The sequence below is a fragment of the Nylanderia fulva genome, unplaced genomic scaffold (assembly GCF_048542155.1).
Source record: "Nylanderia fulva isolate GAGA-0341 unplaced genomic scaffold, ASM4854215v1 Scaffold6, whole genome shotgun sequence".
In the NCBI taxonomy this organism is placed as follows: domain Eukaryota; kingdom Metazoa; phylum Arthropoda; class Insecta; order Hymenoptera; family Formicidae; genus Nylanderia; species Nylanderia fulva.
In genome coordinates this window covers 6,678,399-6,696,416 of record NW_028190698.1, presented here as the reverse complement: position 1 = coordinate 6,696,416, position 18,018 = coordinate 6,678,399, and the positions used below count along the sequence as shown (strand labels likewise).

The 18,018-nt window shown below is 31.4% G+C and overlaps 1 protein-coding gene across 1 annotated transcript in view; it reads left to right on the top strand.

Moving 5' to 3' along the window:
- The window catches only part of mAChR-B (muscarinic acetylcholine receptor), a 35,353-nt gene that overhangs the window by 4,006 nt on the left and 13,329 nt on the right, over positions 1-18,018 (top strand). Inside the window, exon 2 of the mRNA XM_029306579.2 lies at positions 11,157-11,335. Coding sequence (XP_029162412.1) covers positions 11,238-11,335 — 98 coding nt within the window. The 5' untranslated portion in view covers positions 11,157-11,237. The remainder of the gene's footprint in view (positions 1-11,156; positions 11,336-18,018) is intronic.

Sequence of the window (18,018 nt, the reverse complement as noted above, 5' to 3'; positions counted from 1 at the left end):
AATTCATTTAAAGCATTCCGCATGCCGGCATAGCTATTCGTGGCAATAAACATCATATCGGAGATACGCGCACTCCAAGTGATCTGATTTCAAAATAAATATTCTTACGGGACGCGGATATGTGTAGAATGTGAGTGAAGCCGATGCTGTTAACGCGTCATGTGCGTGAAATATTAACATGTTATTTGCGTTTCAGCTTAATCGGACCACGCACTGACAAAGTTATTAATATTGTATGTGACGGTTAACTAGCGATTTAAATATTCATCGATATGTCGCGCAGTGCACAAAGTGCTCACGGTGCTGTGAGATAAATACGAGGGCGAGTATATATCTTTGCACGGAAATATGCGAACAGGGGATAAGCAACCGCGAGCTGCTAATTTCGCGAAATCCGCATTTAACGTGGCTTGTTTCCCGCACTAGACGAAAATGATGAATAAATATGCCGTAGTATTCCCAGACTACAAATTAAATGGTAATGAAGTCCGTAGTACTGTATCTTCTTTTGTTATATATATTTAAGTTACTGATGCTAAGTCGAATATACATAAAAGACATTTTGTATGAAACAAATATGTAAATCACAAACACGAGTATATTTTGCATTATATTATACGATATTAAACATGGAATTTTTAGAATTCTTTTTTATAGAGATTTGCTTCTTTTTTAAATGACATAGTTTTGCATTCTTATTCAAGATGATGATACTACTTAATATTTTACAAAGTATATAATTTTTTTGCAGAAACTTAATTATTTAGCCTGCAAAAAATGGATGCGTTAGAAAGAATTAGTTGGGTTTTGGTATGTAAAGCTGAATTCTTTAATATGTTATTATAGAATTACTTTCTATTTTCTTCGCGTTTAAATAAATCTTTATTTTTTTATATAAGTTATTTTTTCAACATTTGCTTTTTTATCAACGCAAATAAAGCAAAGAGAAAGAGACGAAAATAGAAAAAAAATTAAAAATGTTTCAAATCTATCGCTGAATCTGAATATTAAAGTGAAACTCCGAATATAACTTTCTATATTTACTTATATTTTCGCAACTATTCAATGCTGATCTCAATTGAATCGAACTTTTTCTCGCTAGGATTAACGATTGGCGAGGAAACGTAAGGGGGTACGAAAATCGATGTACACACAGACCGAAATTTCAGTGCCTTAGCTGTATAGTGTTCTCTCGCGATTTCAAAGGAAAACAAAAAAAAACATCGACGAGCAGCTGAGTCGAGTCGATGGATCCCGAAATGTCGTATAATTCTACGAGTGACGAGCTGCTTTATCGAGCGCATCGCCCGAATTTTTTGTTTTGCGCGGGTACATTTGCCGTGAAAAAAAATCGAAAGAAATAATTACGATTACCTCGATATGCGAGAGCACGCGGCGGAGCACATTTCGCGAACTGGACGATAACGAGCACGAGAGGCGCCGGCATACACGCCACCCTTCGTGAATCGCGTTTAACCCAATACGGGAAAAGCGCGTCACGAATGGTCTCGGGTATATAGCGCAAAGAACGTGTCCTGAAAAGAAAAGAACGTTGCGAACGTTTCTTACTCTCTTTCCTTCTCTCTATCTCTCTCTTTTCCCTCTGAAACCCTTGCAAAAAATGTCCTGTAAAAATATCTGTAATGTCTGTAAAAGATATTCCGTTCACGTCCATCGTATCACCGTATTTCGTATATCGGAGGTGAAAACGAAATTTTTTGCAATTGCGGTGGTACTTTAAAGAAACGTAATACATACACATATATGATACACAAAATATATATACATATATATGCATATATACGATATTGTAGGGCATGCAAAATATTAGATATTCTAGTATATAAAATACTTTATTGCCGCTGAAATAATAGACATCTTGAATACGTATAAATCAATACATACACGTTAAGTTTCAAGCGATCGTGCACTCTGATGCAATCCTCCGATTTGAGTGATCTGGAGGATCACGTCTGTGGATTCAGAGAAATACGAAACTTCGCGTTCGCAAATGTTCGCAAATTGTAAATCAACAATCTCGGCTTTGAACTCGGCCGTTTTCATCAATACGGTGTTAATAATAGCAGATGTGCATACCATAAGCTATTATATCATACACTATTATACACACATGTTTTTACTAGAAACACGTCGATACTCTGATTTATGGCTAGTTCAGGGCAAGAGAATTCACGTAATCAGTATTGCTAGCGTGTGTCCTTTGACTTCAAAGCAACATATTATATCACGGTATACCACGATATTCCTGGTATACCGTGTTGATTTATCGAGTTTACGTAACCATAAAAATTCGAATTTCTATCAAATGCTTTTTATTGCAACATTTTTTTATTTAAACGCAGATTGACTTAATTTCAGTTCTTTAGCAATAATTTTCAAATTTATAACATTTATTTAGCACCAATTTTGAAATTTATAACTACCGAAATAAAGAGTATACCACGTTTCATGGCAAAAGAATGCTTATAAAAGCATCATATGATATATGATAATAAAGCTAATTATATTTATATTTGTATTTATATGACATTTATGTACAAAATAATAGAATGGTTTCATACATATTTCGTTATAACGAAGCGTACGTATATTTTTTTATTATGCAGCGGAAATGAGAAGCTGATCAATTAGCGGAATTGTTTTGGTAACAACGACACGAAAACGCGCGATTACCTCGCGAACGCTCGCAAATTATAAAACGTATCGACTGGCAATTCGTGTGGGTGGCCAAGACACGCGCGATAATTGTTCACATAATTAATTTCGTTCGCGAAACTCACACAGGTATGGGACATTCTGAATGAAAATATCGTGCGGCTGGCCAGTTCAAACGCACGCGGACCCGCAAAACGATTTTGAACCGATTAAACTGACGGATTCGCGTTCGCGCTCCGTATTGTCTACGATGAGCGAGAGCTAGAAACGTCGGATTAACGGTACGAGCGGTCGGCGCATTGTTAGTTTCGCTATACTATCGTGTTTACTTGATTTCCATTGGTCCATGTTACGTGCTCATAGAAATTCAATACCGGTCGTAATGTGAAAACGCGTAAACACATGTAGCGCGAATCTGCGAGTGGCAGCGAAACTGATTTGCAAGTACAACTATGGATTAATACAATGCTTTTATCGTAAGGTAAATGTCATCACATTGTTCGTTTATTCATCTAGCGCTTTGCATAATCGAAACATAATTCATCTGAACCAACCGTCGTCATCGCATCATCTATATATTGTAGCATATGCAGCGATACGATGCGAATATTGCAGGTACATTTCTTCTTCTTTGTTTCTGCATAAAATCACGTTTGAAAGTAAACATTTCTTTTTTTCAACCTCTTTATATATGAAATGCTTAATTAAATTTTTAATTTACCATGGTATTATTTTAGCGACGTGATTATTTTACTGCGCGCACAAGAGGAGATGATTTATTGCGACGTGATGGACGATCAAGGGAGGTTTAAATTATCATCATAAATTTTTGAATCGAACAAAAAGTAAAAACAGATTTTCCTCAATATTTTTTGTATACAAATTAATTGTACTTATAAAGATATCTTTAAATATAAACTTTAGATGTGCCCATGAATGCGGTGAATGTTAAGAGAAACAGATCTTACTATGTATTTATTCATTTGACTCGATAAATGTAAAAGGATTGAGAAAAATATTGCAAACTTTGATAAAAATTCAGGTACTTTCCCGGAGAGAAGTCAATTGCTTCGCAAGAGAAAAATGGCTTCGAAATATTCTCTGATATTGTGTAGAAAAATCTAAATTTTTTTTCACGATATATTGCGGAACTATACAACTATAATCTTCTGTAATTAAGTTTCACGTATAAACGACGAGTTTGACGTGCTATCTAACACACCAATTATTGAAATGGACACCCGATTGATTGATCGAAATACGCGGATATATGTGTCGACATTGTTCTCCATCGCCCAGCTCAGCAATCTATGTGAACCGCTGGAAGGGTGTTTGGACTGCGAATTCTATCGAGTTCAAGTGAGTTGAAACCATTTCCTCGTTCGTTGATATCATTTCACGAGTTTCTCTCAGAGGAGCAGCTTCTACAGAGAAAATGATTCTCTCTCTCTCATCTACATTGTTAATCCATTCGGATATTGAATCTTACGAATTCATATATAATATATTTAGCCTGATTTATTTTTGCATATTTATATCTACATATATATAATGCATTTCTTTACATATTTTTATATTTATTAGTAATGCCGTATTTCTCTCATATATATAATTATTTTACATAATTTCTACTTAATTTTGATTATACTTGAAAATCTTGGCAAACTTTTTTTATAATTTTCCAATTTAATTTTGCATCGATGTATAATTTAATTTAACTGCATTAATTAATTAAACAAAAATTTATTATTTAACATTAAATGTCAATTACTACTTTATTCTGTTCAATTTATTTTTTAAAGAGCAAAAATTATAATTTTACAAGAGTTGCAGCAGATATTTTTATATATTTATTAATTTTACAAAAATCTCTTCATTATAACAGCATCGCATTTTTTTGCGATGAGATGTGAAACTTTTCAAATGTGAATTGTTCACTAAAACGTTGTCTGTTGTTTGATAAATACGCGGATTTCTTTTATCGAAAATCAATCAGCACACAAGACTTAACACCCCTCGGATTTTTTTTTCTACGACAGGAAAAAAAGGAAGATAGAGAAAGATGTATATATTTGTCTATATACGTATATAAATAGACCTATAATCCCAACCCCGAGCAAACGGGGTTTCATCTCCGCTTCTCTAGTGCTGGATATTCAATCAGCCGATTCTCTGTAGCATAGCGGCAGCTTCCTTCGCTGAAACTAAATAGAAAGCCCCGATGGTCTCTTGTAGCGGCGAATTATTTGCAAGTCGTGGAACCAAGGAGAGACCGGCATGCAAAGATGATTCGCCATCGGAAATCTACATTGGTCGGGCGTAAATTGCCGATTAGTGAACACCATCTCCCAATAATCGAGAATTAACTTCCTCAACAGTCGCCGCAGTGATATTGGCTGTACGCACTCGTGCACGTTCTGCCGATCGGCGGTTTACCACGTGATATTCGATAGGTGCATTTAATCACGAGCTATCATGTACATCACATGACGGATATAATACTTGAGATAAAAGTTATATATTATAGAATGTCAGATATTATAAAAGCAAGTCATTTTTTTCCTTTTTTTATTTTATTTGAAAAAAGTTGAATTAAGAATAAGATTTTGCTATTTTTGACATCTATAAAATTTAATTTTTCACGTGTTTTCTTCTTATTCTTAGTCATTTATAATTTAAAGTCTATTAATTTTTTAAATGGAAAATAATTGATTTTTCTGTTGAGATAATATCAATTTCAAATTGATCACAGTATAAATATCATAGATAAAAACACGTCAGATTTAAGATAACTTGTATATTTCGTTATCGATGTTCGTTATCTGAAAGTATTATCGATAAAAATGTGTGCCGAATGATATAATTGTTTTGTACAGTAAATTGCATTCTCAGATTCTCTTTTTCTGTCTTTCTCTTTTTTTGATCTCTTATATATTGGGGAAATACAATTTCGTGCACAATTTCCTGAGAACTTTTATGAGTTAATCGCGCAAATATAATAAACAAGTTAACTTGCTAACCGTTTTATAACATGAATCTTTGAAATATTATTTTGATAATAACATCGCTAATAATATTAACATTTATCAGTCATTATCTAATCATAATTCTCATTGCTTTCTTTTATTATTGGTTTAATGGTTTGTTTACTACAATTATTAAACACAAAAAGAATATAAAGAAATTTGCTTCACAGATAAATGTGTTATCGTGCTTTTATAATTATATTTATCATCTGTATACTAATGTATATTAAAATATAAAATTTTATCGAATATATTCTTGTCTATGTAATAAAAAAGTATTGTGATAAAGTGACATCAACTTGTTACTGTCACAAACTTTTAGCATAACGTAAGTAGTCGCTTGTTAACGGGACAAAATACCCGTGTATTAAGAAACTTAAAAGATTCCAATTGCAATTATTCACATAAAATCTTCGATATAGAAAAATCAGTACCAAATTGTAACGATATTGTCACATTTTAGACATTTATAGAATACTTGTTAATAAATGTATATTAAAAGATTATATATTTTAGCATGTACTTCTAGCATGAATCATTAACCAATCACGCGCAACTGGGTCTCGCTGACTAAAATTGATTAGTAAGCTATTTCACGTGAGCGGTAACTTTATATTTTTCGACGCTTGATGAATTATTAGCGGAGATACATTGAATGATGAATCACGCTATATTTTTTATTTTTCCAGCTTGTAAGTCCGGATACACGAAATAAATAAATGAGTGTTAATTGCACTGTATCAATAAAAATGATTAATGATACTAAGTTTCTGCGTAAATTATCAGACGAAGGGTGTGCAAATCGATAATTCAAACGTGAAGCGTCCACAAAAAAAACAAGAAAGAAAAAAGAAGGATAAATATGTATATACTTAAATATGTGCTAGTAATTTATTGATTAATATTTTGAATAAAAAATTTTACCTATTTCTCAATTATGTGCAGAAAATGTAGATATCCTTTTAAGGCATAAAATATTTAAAATATTCGATTAATCAATATTCCATTTAGTATTTCGTATTGAAAAGTATATAATTTGTGTAGTTTAAAGAGATGTGATAATCAGTTTCAATGAAAAGCTTTAGCTTAGGTAGCTTAGGATCAAAGCCATTAAAACCTTGAATTATTCCAATATAATAATCTGCGGTAATCTTTACATGATGAAATATATATTTAAAAATTAGAATTTTAAAATCATAAAAAAATGTCAGCTAAAGCATAAAGAAGATCGTATATTTTATGATATTATATAAATATTCTAAAAACGCATTTATAAAATGTACGTGCGTAGTAGCTTTTTGCTGTGAAAGTAAATGATGAGTTTTGATTTCTTACGTTATCGACTGCTTTCTTAAGATGAATATAATGGAAATGTCACAAAAGTTGTTTATATCTAAAAATTTCCGCTTTTTAATATTCAGCGTGTTTACAGATTGAAGTTTCTCGAACGATATTGAAGAATACGAGACCATTTGCGCAAATGTCAATTGCGCGATGTTCCGTCACGCGCGCTTCTTCCAACTCAATTGAGATACTTGATAATTTTCTCGGAGGTTTTGTGCTATGAAACATTCGACGGGAAAATATATGCCGCGAAAATATCTGCTCCTCTTGTTTTCATTATTTTCTGTTTCGTGCGCCACACCTTTCCTATACGCTTCCTGTTGCGTGCGCAATCCGTTTTGCCCGGCGCTGCGAGAATCTGGCGGAGAGAAACCACCGACGAAATCTATCTTGAAAAAAAATATGTAGGTATCTCTGATTCCCATCCGAGCGAAAATAAATGAGCGACTCGAAGGCGATAAGCGGGGGAATAGGATTGACGTAAAAGTTTCGCGATATTTCTCCCCGCGTAAATCGCAGAAAGCTAGGAGTAGGCGGAAACAAAGCGCTCGCGTTGTAAGATGAAAGAAAGGGAAGCTGCCGGGGATTGCATAAATTTGCAGACTGATAAAGCTTAAAGTACCGCGTTATACTCGGTCTCGTCCAAATTTATCCCCGTTCCGAGCACGAGCGTTAAGCAAGACAGAAATCCGGAGATGAGAATGATAAAATATGTCACAGCCGACTTTCAGTTTCAAGCAAGAGAAGCGTTAAATGTCATGTCACGCTCATAATTATTTTTTGAACAATATATTTTTTAAATAATACATTGGAAATTCAAGTTGCTGTTATGTGAGTATTTACACATGAACATTAACACTGGAATCAAATTTATGAGAATCCATTTGTTGTACATTTTACTTATTTTCCAATTTTATATACAATTTTATGCGATATCTATATTACAGTTTGTTCAACGAATAAACAGTTTTCATTTAATACGATAAGTTATCAATGTCTAAAATAATACAATACATTGTTATATCAATTTGTAAATTAATAATATTAATGCACTCATTAATAAAGTATTAGAGGCAGTTATTTATCAATATAAATAGCACACACACACATACACACACATACAAAGATTACATATATTTCTACATACAATTACTAAACTAATTAATTTAGTCAAGGGCGAGATTAAACACTTTCTCTAGATCTTGATCTAAAATTAGTGAACGAGGAAGTATGATCTGTGCGATTTCCATGTCAGGTACAAATGGCTGACAGTGTCGTCTTCTAAAAAATGTGCTTCGCGCACGCAATCCTTTAATTATTTTAACTATCTAAAATCTAGAGATACTGATTATGTTAAGGTTACATCTAAATTTGTGATATATTTCACTTGTAAATAGGTTTTTTGATAGATTGTAATATATGGATAACTTCAATATGAGATTTTACATTTTCGTTATACTTCAAAATAATATACTTATACTTTATAATTTAGATTTAAATAATGAAAAATGTATGTGTGTGTGTGTGTGTTTTGCAATTACGACTGTATAGTGTTAATTGAAAAGTTATGGAGCATTCATTTTCAAAGCATAAAAGAAATCTGATATTCTTGGATAATAATAGCCGATGCTAATTGGGGTCTCGTTAAGAGGCCGAGATAAATCCTTTCCTTTTATACAATTGCATTCAATTCTGTTAATCAATTTTGTTTATAAATTATGTTATTTTTACTTTTAACACTATTAACAACATTGTAAATTGCTAATGGTAATAATATATTTAATTGTTGGATATTATTATTAATATGTATAATAAAATATAAATTATATAACAAAATGTTTATCATTTAAAGATTTCGTTTCTCAATTGACTCTGTTTATAATATTTTTCTTTTAAAATTATGCAAAAACTTTAACGCTTTTTATTAAGTAATATTAAATATTTCCAAAGCAGCGTGCGCGTTTTAATTTATCGTCATTGAATTGTTGATAGATAACAATATCATTGTGTAGTCGTTTTATCGTAAATTTCCGATCTACGGAAATAAAGAAAATAATGTGCTGAAAGAAGCATTGTCAATCTGATAAATATTGCGTGTCACTCACTACTGAACTCATAAATATGTATTAAGTTGCGCTATAATGTGTACTTCTTTGAATTGCGTTAGTAATATGGAAAATATGTTATCGATCGCATTACAGAAGAATGCTATATTTTGTTGAAGAATCGGGAGATAGTTATATAATAAACTCGTAGCAGTTGTGCGGTTTATTATTCGCCCTTAATTAGGTAATAGACTAGCAAAGAAGAAAATTACCACGTATGAAATGTAATTGTAACGCCAGAGCTCTTTGACGAAAACCACGCACGGTTAATTTTGCCGACGTATTACGGTGCAAGCATATTGAATATTATGCATCCATTCCAAGCGTTTGATCTCCGGATTAAAATTAACCTGATAATCGTGCGCAACAGTTTCTCTCATAAATAACAGATATTTGAAGAACATATAGAAGAGCATATTGCATATATCATTATCATACTGTATTTTGTATTCGCATTTAATTAAATGAACATTATTGTGGAGTATATCTTGTATATTCAGCTTTCTTATATTAGCCTTTTTATATTAATATTTCTATTAATGTACATCATATTACGCGTAAATATGTGATCTTTATAAACATGAATACAAAAGATAAAAAATTGCAACATTTTTTGTTATTATTAATACCATTATTAGTCTATCTATAATTAATTACTGCGTAAAAGCACAGCTAAATATCTTCAATTTTTTTTTAGTACAAAATAATGCTATATATAAACCATTATCATTTTCCCTTTTTCTATCTCAAACACTATTTTATATATTTTTTTCAAGAGAACATATTTGTTTTGAAAATGATGCGTCATTTTTTTATCAGATGAATTTTTAACTAACTACGAACTCGTTTATGTGGAATCAAACATTTTTATCTCCCAGATTTCTACATAAGAAAAGATTGATAAATTTGTGAAAAAAATCACAAATATAGTAATATTAATACTTGTTGTTTAGAGAACGTTTAGCATTAACGTTATCCAGCTTGGATCAAGCGCGACGCATGATAATATTGCAGTACTATTGACGTCGAGTACTAGTAACCGAGCACGAGGCATGACTGGTGGAAATTAAATTTCTTATGTGAGATCTTAATATGTATCAGAAAGTACTATATGTTTTAGAATGAGACCTTAGCGGCAGTTACTCGATCGTATCTGCAACAATATCCATATGTACTGCAATTTTAATTGCATTTAAAGATTAACTTTATATTCACAATTGTAAATAAAACAGTACGTATTGTACTTTAAACGTATTAAAACTGTATGAAACAATTAATTTTATTAAACAAGTTTTTTATTTCATATATATACAATATTTAATTTAAAATAAAATTATAATAGACACGATTATAAATTAATATACATACAATTTTCTTTTAAAAAATTATGCAAGCTGTTAAACCATAAATAGTGCTTCTCCGTCCATGGCATTTATATATTAGTATTATATACATATACTTATGTTTCTCTCTCCGTAATGAGCATACATTTTCCAGGACATAATCATAAATATAAAAGCCCGGCCCGTCGTACAACACGCGAGGGGAGATTTGTGCGTTTTATTTGCTTGACCTTGACAATTACATCGCAATTATTTGTAGATATTGTATTATCGACAGTGGAATTTTGATTAATCTTATGTTATGTTTAATATCAATAAACCTTAAGCTTGCGATATGATGATAACAATATATTTCAATCTTTTTATTATACTATGGTAGACAATTCCATTTCTTATAATACATTTATCAGTTTAATGTCCTATAAATGAATAAAAGAATTTCTACAACATTACAAACGTTCATATTTCTTTATTAAAGTGCGAACTGCAATGTCCGAAGAAGAAAAATAATGCTGTTTAAATGATATTTTTGCCATAAAAGCTTGCCTCTTCGAGCGTGTATTGTATAAAATTCATTGCAGAGAGTATATTCGAAAAGGAATGCGATATTTCCAATCTCTATCGGCATTTGAATATGCTTTTATCGTAACCCGTATTTCTAGGATGTCCGAGAGATGACTGGGTATTGTGAGGAGGAGAGGGCGCAGTGACTTTGAGGGTTGCTGCCACCTCGGTTTGGTGGAATGGAGATGAACGGCACCGAAAGCAGCCTGAACGGCACCGAGGTCAATCGGACTTCCGCGCCTATTTTCACCATCGGTACGGATTTCATCACACAATGGTAAGCACAGGTAGCTTTTATTCAGATTAGCATTCGGATAGAATGAAACGCGAGACTGCGAATGAATGCGTGTTATATAACTTGTCGCAACACTGCTTCCCGCTCGTCCCTTGGGTTTTTGAAAATTTTAGCATATATATAGACTGCAGTTGCATCATAGTTTTCGTTGCATTATATGTATGTATATATATACATATATGTAGTTTTCGTTACCGTTTCTACGCACGTAAAACCATCACACACATTGATGTGAACATACATGCATCGATTATTATTTTGCGCGTAAGTTATTATAACTCTGATATAGTTTATTATAACTTTGATATACAATATTATTACAACTTTGGATTTCTCCCGAATTAAAAGTTTCTATTGAATTGCTAATTTTTAAATAGCACGCTCAAAATTGTTAATCTCTCGAGGGAATTGTAAATTATAAATAAAAATTGCGTTGTAAAATTTCTACACGTATTTACAAAAAGGTAAATAAAAGGTAATTAATAAATATAATAAAATTAAAAAAATATGATTTAAAATTAATTATATATATTTTTAACATTTTTCATATAAAAATGTTATATTTAAATTAGCTTTAAGGATAGCGATTTTTTAATATTTGTTGCATCTTACTTTTTCATAGTTACAACGTATTGCTTTTAAATTTTTCTTGCTGACATGTACTTGCACTATGTAACGCTATTCGTTCCATCAATTCTGGACATCCTCAAAAGATTTATGTGCTAAGAAGTTCAGAGCAGACATTGATCGCGCAAAATTATATTAATAGGACAACAGTAATTAATATTATTAATTAGCTTATTGAATATTATATACTATAATCTATAAATATTATATCGCAAAGTATTGTTCTTCTCACATAATTAATTAATCATTAAGTTAAACACATAATTAATTTTTCAATCGGAACTTTATACATGTATTTTTTTAATCAAACACATTATTAAATAAATTACACTTGTGGTGTGTGTTAACTACATTTAGGAAAATTTATGAAAATTAATCCTTGCATTGTAAATTTATTTTTGACATCATATTTATTCGTGGCATATGCAAACGTTTTTGCGAGTGAATTTTAACTCATAAGTTGTCATAACATAAAATGCAATAATTGTACTGTTATATTAACGTCACAACTTGCACCGACTAAATTATTAGTCAAATAAATTCCATTATATTTATTTATTTGATCAGGACTGTGTCTTTTCTATATTTTACGCCTGTAACATATGTTCGCTGCACATCTCATTCTAATCAAAACTCGCAAGATAGCGATAGCGTTTACGTGCACGGTCTGATTAGTTTTGCGAGAATGTACTTGCAACCTCGCGGGAGTGAGGTCTGTCGCTGTAAACGCGTTTAGATAAGCGATTCGTCATTTGGCGAAATGGCCCTCTTGAATTCCAAGCAACTTCTCCAAGTTGCTGCTACCTCTGAAGACTGCTCATTATCGAGGGGTAATAACATCACGCGGCGCGTCTTATACACTCAGCATTTCTCGTTTGTGTTCCCTACTTCGCCGTGAATATCAAGGCTAAAGGAAATGAACTTTCATCGGGGACAAAATGAAGTAAAAAAAAATTCCCTCGGGAAGCCGTTCCTCTCTTCGAGACAAGACTTTCCGGCAACCTTTTTTCTACCTTCAATCTAGTCGAATGGCATAATGTACAATTGCTGAGAATTCTCTTCGGGAATTGTTATAATCATTTCTTCACACTATTTATACGATTTATACGATTATTCAGATTTGTTTAATGTGATATAATCAACAATCAGTTTCATTCAATATAAGGAGAAATTAAAGATTTTTTAAACATGTATACCATGATATAGAAATATTTTAAGATACATTGCAAATGATTATCTGATTAAACTCAAAATTATAATGCGGACTTGCGTATTAATGTCACGCGAAAACATGCAATTCTTCTATCAAATCTCTCTCTTCTCGATGAATCTATAATTTTTCTCTGAAAGACTATACTTATGAGAACTATAACAGGCTTGTTGCTGAATATATTTCATCGAAAATTATTCAACTGGAATATTTGCTATTATATCATAACTGTTGATTTGCCTGCATTCATGAATGTATTTAGCATAATGATATTTCAAGACAAATAATATTGTACATAATAGTCATTTACATACATCATAATCGGCATTTCACACAAACTAAATTTACATGATAAAATTTTCGTTACATATAGATATGTATACATATATATTGCTTGTACAATATTTTGAAATAGTCCATAGGCATCGTGTTACATACGTATATAATAGTAGAGATTTATATAAATGCCGACGTATATAAAACTCGTACACGTAAATCAATCCGGGCCAAATCGCATCCTTGACCTAGCAGGGCCACGGTAATCTGGCAATGCGACGCGGGATGCGAAGCATATATACAATATATGGTATAGCAGTTGGTTGATAGACTAGCTCGACAAATACGTGTTAGACGGAGGTATACGAATTCTGACCATTTTATTTAACAACAAAAGAAAAAACCGATGTCGTGCAACGATGCGGAATCACGCGAGCAACGTCGAACAAGCTGTCGGAGTGCACGCGATTGAGGTGAAAATTTCGAATATTGCGTGAGTCAACAACGTCGCGACGACAAAAGTCGTCCACTAGAACACATCGATGTGTGTCACAACGTACGTGAAATTTTCACATTCGTTAAAAGGCCGTAATACGCTTAAAAAGAATGAGAAATAGGTATATGGACGGATAAAATAAAGTTAATGGGTGCGCAACACACATAATGATAACGCGCGTAAAACCTTGTCAGAAAAGTGATGAAATTTTTGTTTCAAAGATTAAATATTTCTAACTTTCCAATAAATATATTTATATTTTGTGTATGACGCTCTATATTTAAATTAGTCGACATGAGTTACATTTTTATGCGATATTTAGCTACTTGAACGCAGCGGATTGAAGTCAAAGTTGCATTTATATTATGCATAAAACAAGTATATTATAAAGTTGTGACACAATAGGTTACATTTCCCGGATATATTGATTTCCATCGTAATCGATTGTACAACAACAAACTGATATATTTTGCATTTTTTATATTGCAAAATTTAATGCGACCAAGAACAATTTTTTATTAATATGTATGTACATTATTATTTTTATTAATGTCTTTTTACGATAAAACAGCTGGTCTGACTGAATGTCGATACACACAATACACACATTTTATTTTAAAACGATAAAATAGTATAAAATAATCTACGCTTTTTCTACGGTTTTCTTTTATAGCTTTTAAAGTTTTTCTTGAAGATTTATCGGATAAATAATAAAAGATTATTGAATAAAAAAAATAACAATACATTAGATAAAAAATAATAAAAAAATATGAGCTTGATTAAAGAAAAAACATTATCTTATGTGAAGAGGCAAACGATATAATTAAAGTAAAATATTTTGCTAAGATGATTATATATAATGTTATGATAAAAATACTTAATTAAATAATATGTAAATATGTGTACACTTAAAGGAGCAATAATATCGATATTTGAGAAATAATCAAAAAGTCTGCAAACAGAATTTGCGTGAAAAATTTGGCAATTAATACAAAGAGAGAAAAGTCGCTTTTGAAAAAACAGTCGATAAAATGCGGCCGCTGCATTCGATATTCGCGTCTTTAGCGACGACGTTACATGTTAAAATGGGAGCAGAGCCATTAAATGGATCGACTGTTGCATCCAATACGAGGCGGCTACTATTGTTTCGTTTAACTACGTGAATGACACTCTGTAAAAGCGCGAATGGTAGCGTTACCGTCTAGCTAGGTGATGCATGCGATTAGCACAGCGCTATTATAATGCGGCGATCAATTGTCATATTATTTTCTGCTTGCTGAGAAATTCTCGTTATATCTATTCTGCAACTATTCTCGCTGGTTGGATCTCTCGTTTATCACACATATATTTTTATTTTAATTCTATATTCTATATAATCTGAAATCTATAGAAATGCAATATTATTAGAATACGAGAGATATATGTTATAAATATTTGCACTATTAGAAAAAATTTAAAGAATTCTCCGAATTTTTTTTATTTTACAAAACTAACTTTTTTATTCTCTCGTCTTTTCTTACATAAACTCTCTTCTTACAAGTAAGTCTTGTTAGTGTATTAAATCTTAGTTAGAAAGAAATGTTCTTTTAGTTATTACTTGTTGGGACTTCTGAATTAAGATATATAAGAGTTTAAGTTTAACTCTGTAATTGTATATAATAATAAGTTAAAAATGTTTAGTTTAAACTGACTTAACAATATAAATTGTAAAATTGCGTGCATTACTTTAATTGTTTTATAAGGTCGTTCTCTCGCATATTTCCACTTTCCGAGTTGTTATGCCAACATGCAACGAAATTATCTCTGTCGTTCTCCGGTTTTGTGTACCAGAACCGACGCACGATTGCAGCGCATATGCAGAGAAAAAATAAAATAGACCGAGCAACGGGAACGACGCTGGGGTACATTGTGATGACACACGGTGAATATTGATTCTCGAATTTTCATTGCTCTGTTGAAGAGAATCGAGAGAAAAGTGCATACTCCATGTTGCACGCGTTTGATTTTTATATCGCGTAAATTCTCACTTTTTCTAGGGAATCGATGTATGTACTGCATCCCAAATCATAGGATATATTTAATTTATCTATAAACTCTTTCACGGTTATATAAGCGATGTCAGTCTCCGGGAAATGTACGGGAGATAGCAATCTTTGCGCATAATAACGTTTCAGCGGATTGTGGAATGATGTTATTCTCCATTTTTTTCAAAACGACGTATAAATATTTTTCACTCAAGATACTTGAGAGAAAATTGTTTACTTTTTTTTGCAAATACATTGAAAGCTCATCTCGGCGCGATTCATAAACACCCTGTACCATAATATCATGCACGATATTAGATATGTACAATATATGGTACACATCCGCGGAATGTAATGGGAAATCGATAGCATGTCCGACCTGTGTGAAAAACTGTGTGTGTGTGTCTTCAAAGGTAACCTTTTATAATATTTTTAGAGATAGGGATATACACTCGCCAATATATTTAGTCGAGTCTGTTGAGCAAACAATCGATGAAGGACAGAGATTGTATCTTAATATGAAGAAAACGATTAATCATGCATATACCATAAATTGCACGTATAATTTTCGCCTAAGATAACTTGCGAATTTTTATATCTATGACGCATTAGGAGTGTATATATAAATAGAACGAGAGTATCTTTATAGCATTAAATATTAGAATATTAAAAAGATTAAATATTAAAAAAGTATCAGAGTTAACATGAGTATTAATAGGTTCATTATTCTAGCTATTACATTTAAAATACAATGCTAATCTAAAACAGCTTTACGTTATAAAATATTGTGAAGTTCTTCTCAAGTTCTTTTAAAAAGCAGATTAATAAACTTTATACAAGCTCTTAATATTTTTTATAATCGATTTAATTTCATTTTTCTTTGTTAATCCAAATACGAAAACTAGATAAAAAATCAATACGTATAACAATCTTAATTATTATTTTAGATACTTGATTTATATTACAACATAAAATATCTACTGAAAAAAAATCTCAATGTTATCGTTAATGTATAAAAAATTAAATGAATTTGTCGAGCAAAGAATGCATTATGATATGCTCATTCAATTAGAGTATCCAATCTTTTCCTCGAATTTATCATTTGAATGTGGCATCGTAATTTTCTCAAGAAAATGAAATCTAGGTGTGATTTTTTTCACTATGATATTAATATGAAGCAATGTATAATTTCGTATTCTGTGCAAGATTTTATGACAAATATTATATATAAATATATAAATGTATTCAAAATTTTAGATATAGTTTTGATTTATATATAAACTTGATAAGGCGCAGATGGTGAACGCATAACAAAAGAACACACGTATTTAAATGCAATAATTATATAAAACAATAGAAGCATTATTCGCATTTTTTAAATTTCTAATGTTTCTGATTTGACTTCAATCGTATCAATCAAAGAAACATCTCTTTTATGATATGAAGTTAAATATAACTTGGGCCAGATATACACATATATTATGAACACAATAAATATTTTTGGATTATTTTGCACACGGAGGGGCCAATTCTGTCTCCCATCGACCTTATCAATCACATTGAAGAGCCGAAAATGTCGAATGCATGTTCGGCCTGATGTCACTTGATTTTTTCATGTACTTCAGGCTGACCATTTCTCCTCTCATCATGTTCCGAAAATGTACATCGTGTCAACGATGATGTATTAACTTGCCCCCACGAGTTCAGGTTATCAAATTTCTGCAGATCTTATCGAGATAGAAGCATATTTCTTTTCTTTGCATAACATATTATAATAAAAGTTCAGATAATTCGTTATCTGAAAATTATATTCAAAAGCGAAAATTGTGTCAATTACCAGAAAATAACAGATACATTTTTGTATCTATTTATAATTAATGATCTAAAATAATATCAAAGTAATTATTATACTTTAGCATGCTAATAAGAGTATTTTTATATTGCTTTTATGGTTTCAAATACACTATCTAATATATTTCTTTTCTATTTTTATGCTAAAAATAAATGTAATATAAAATGCGATATAAAGTGT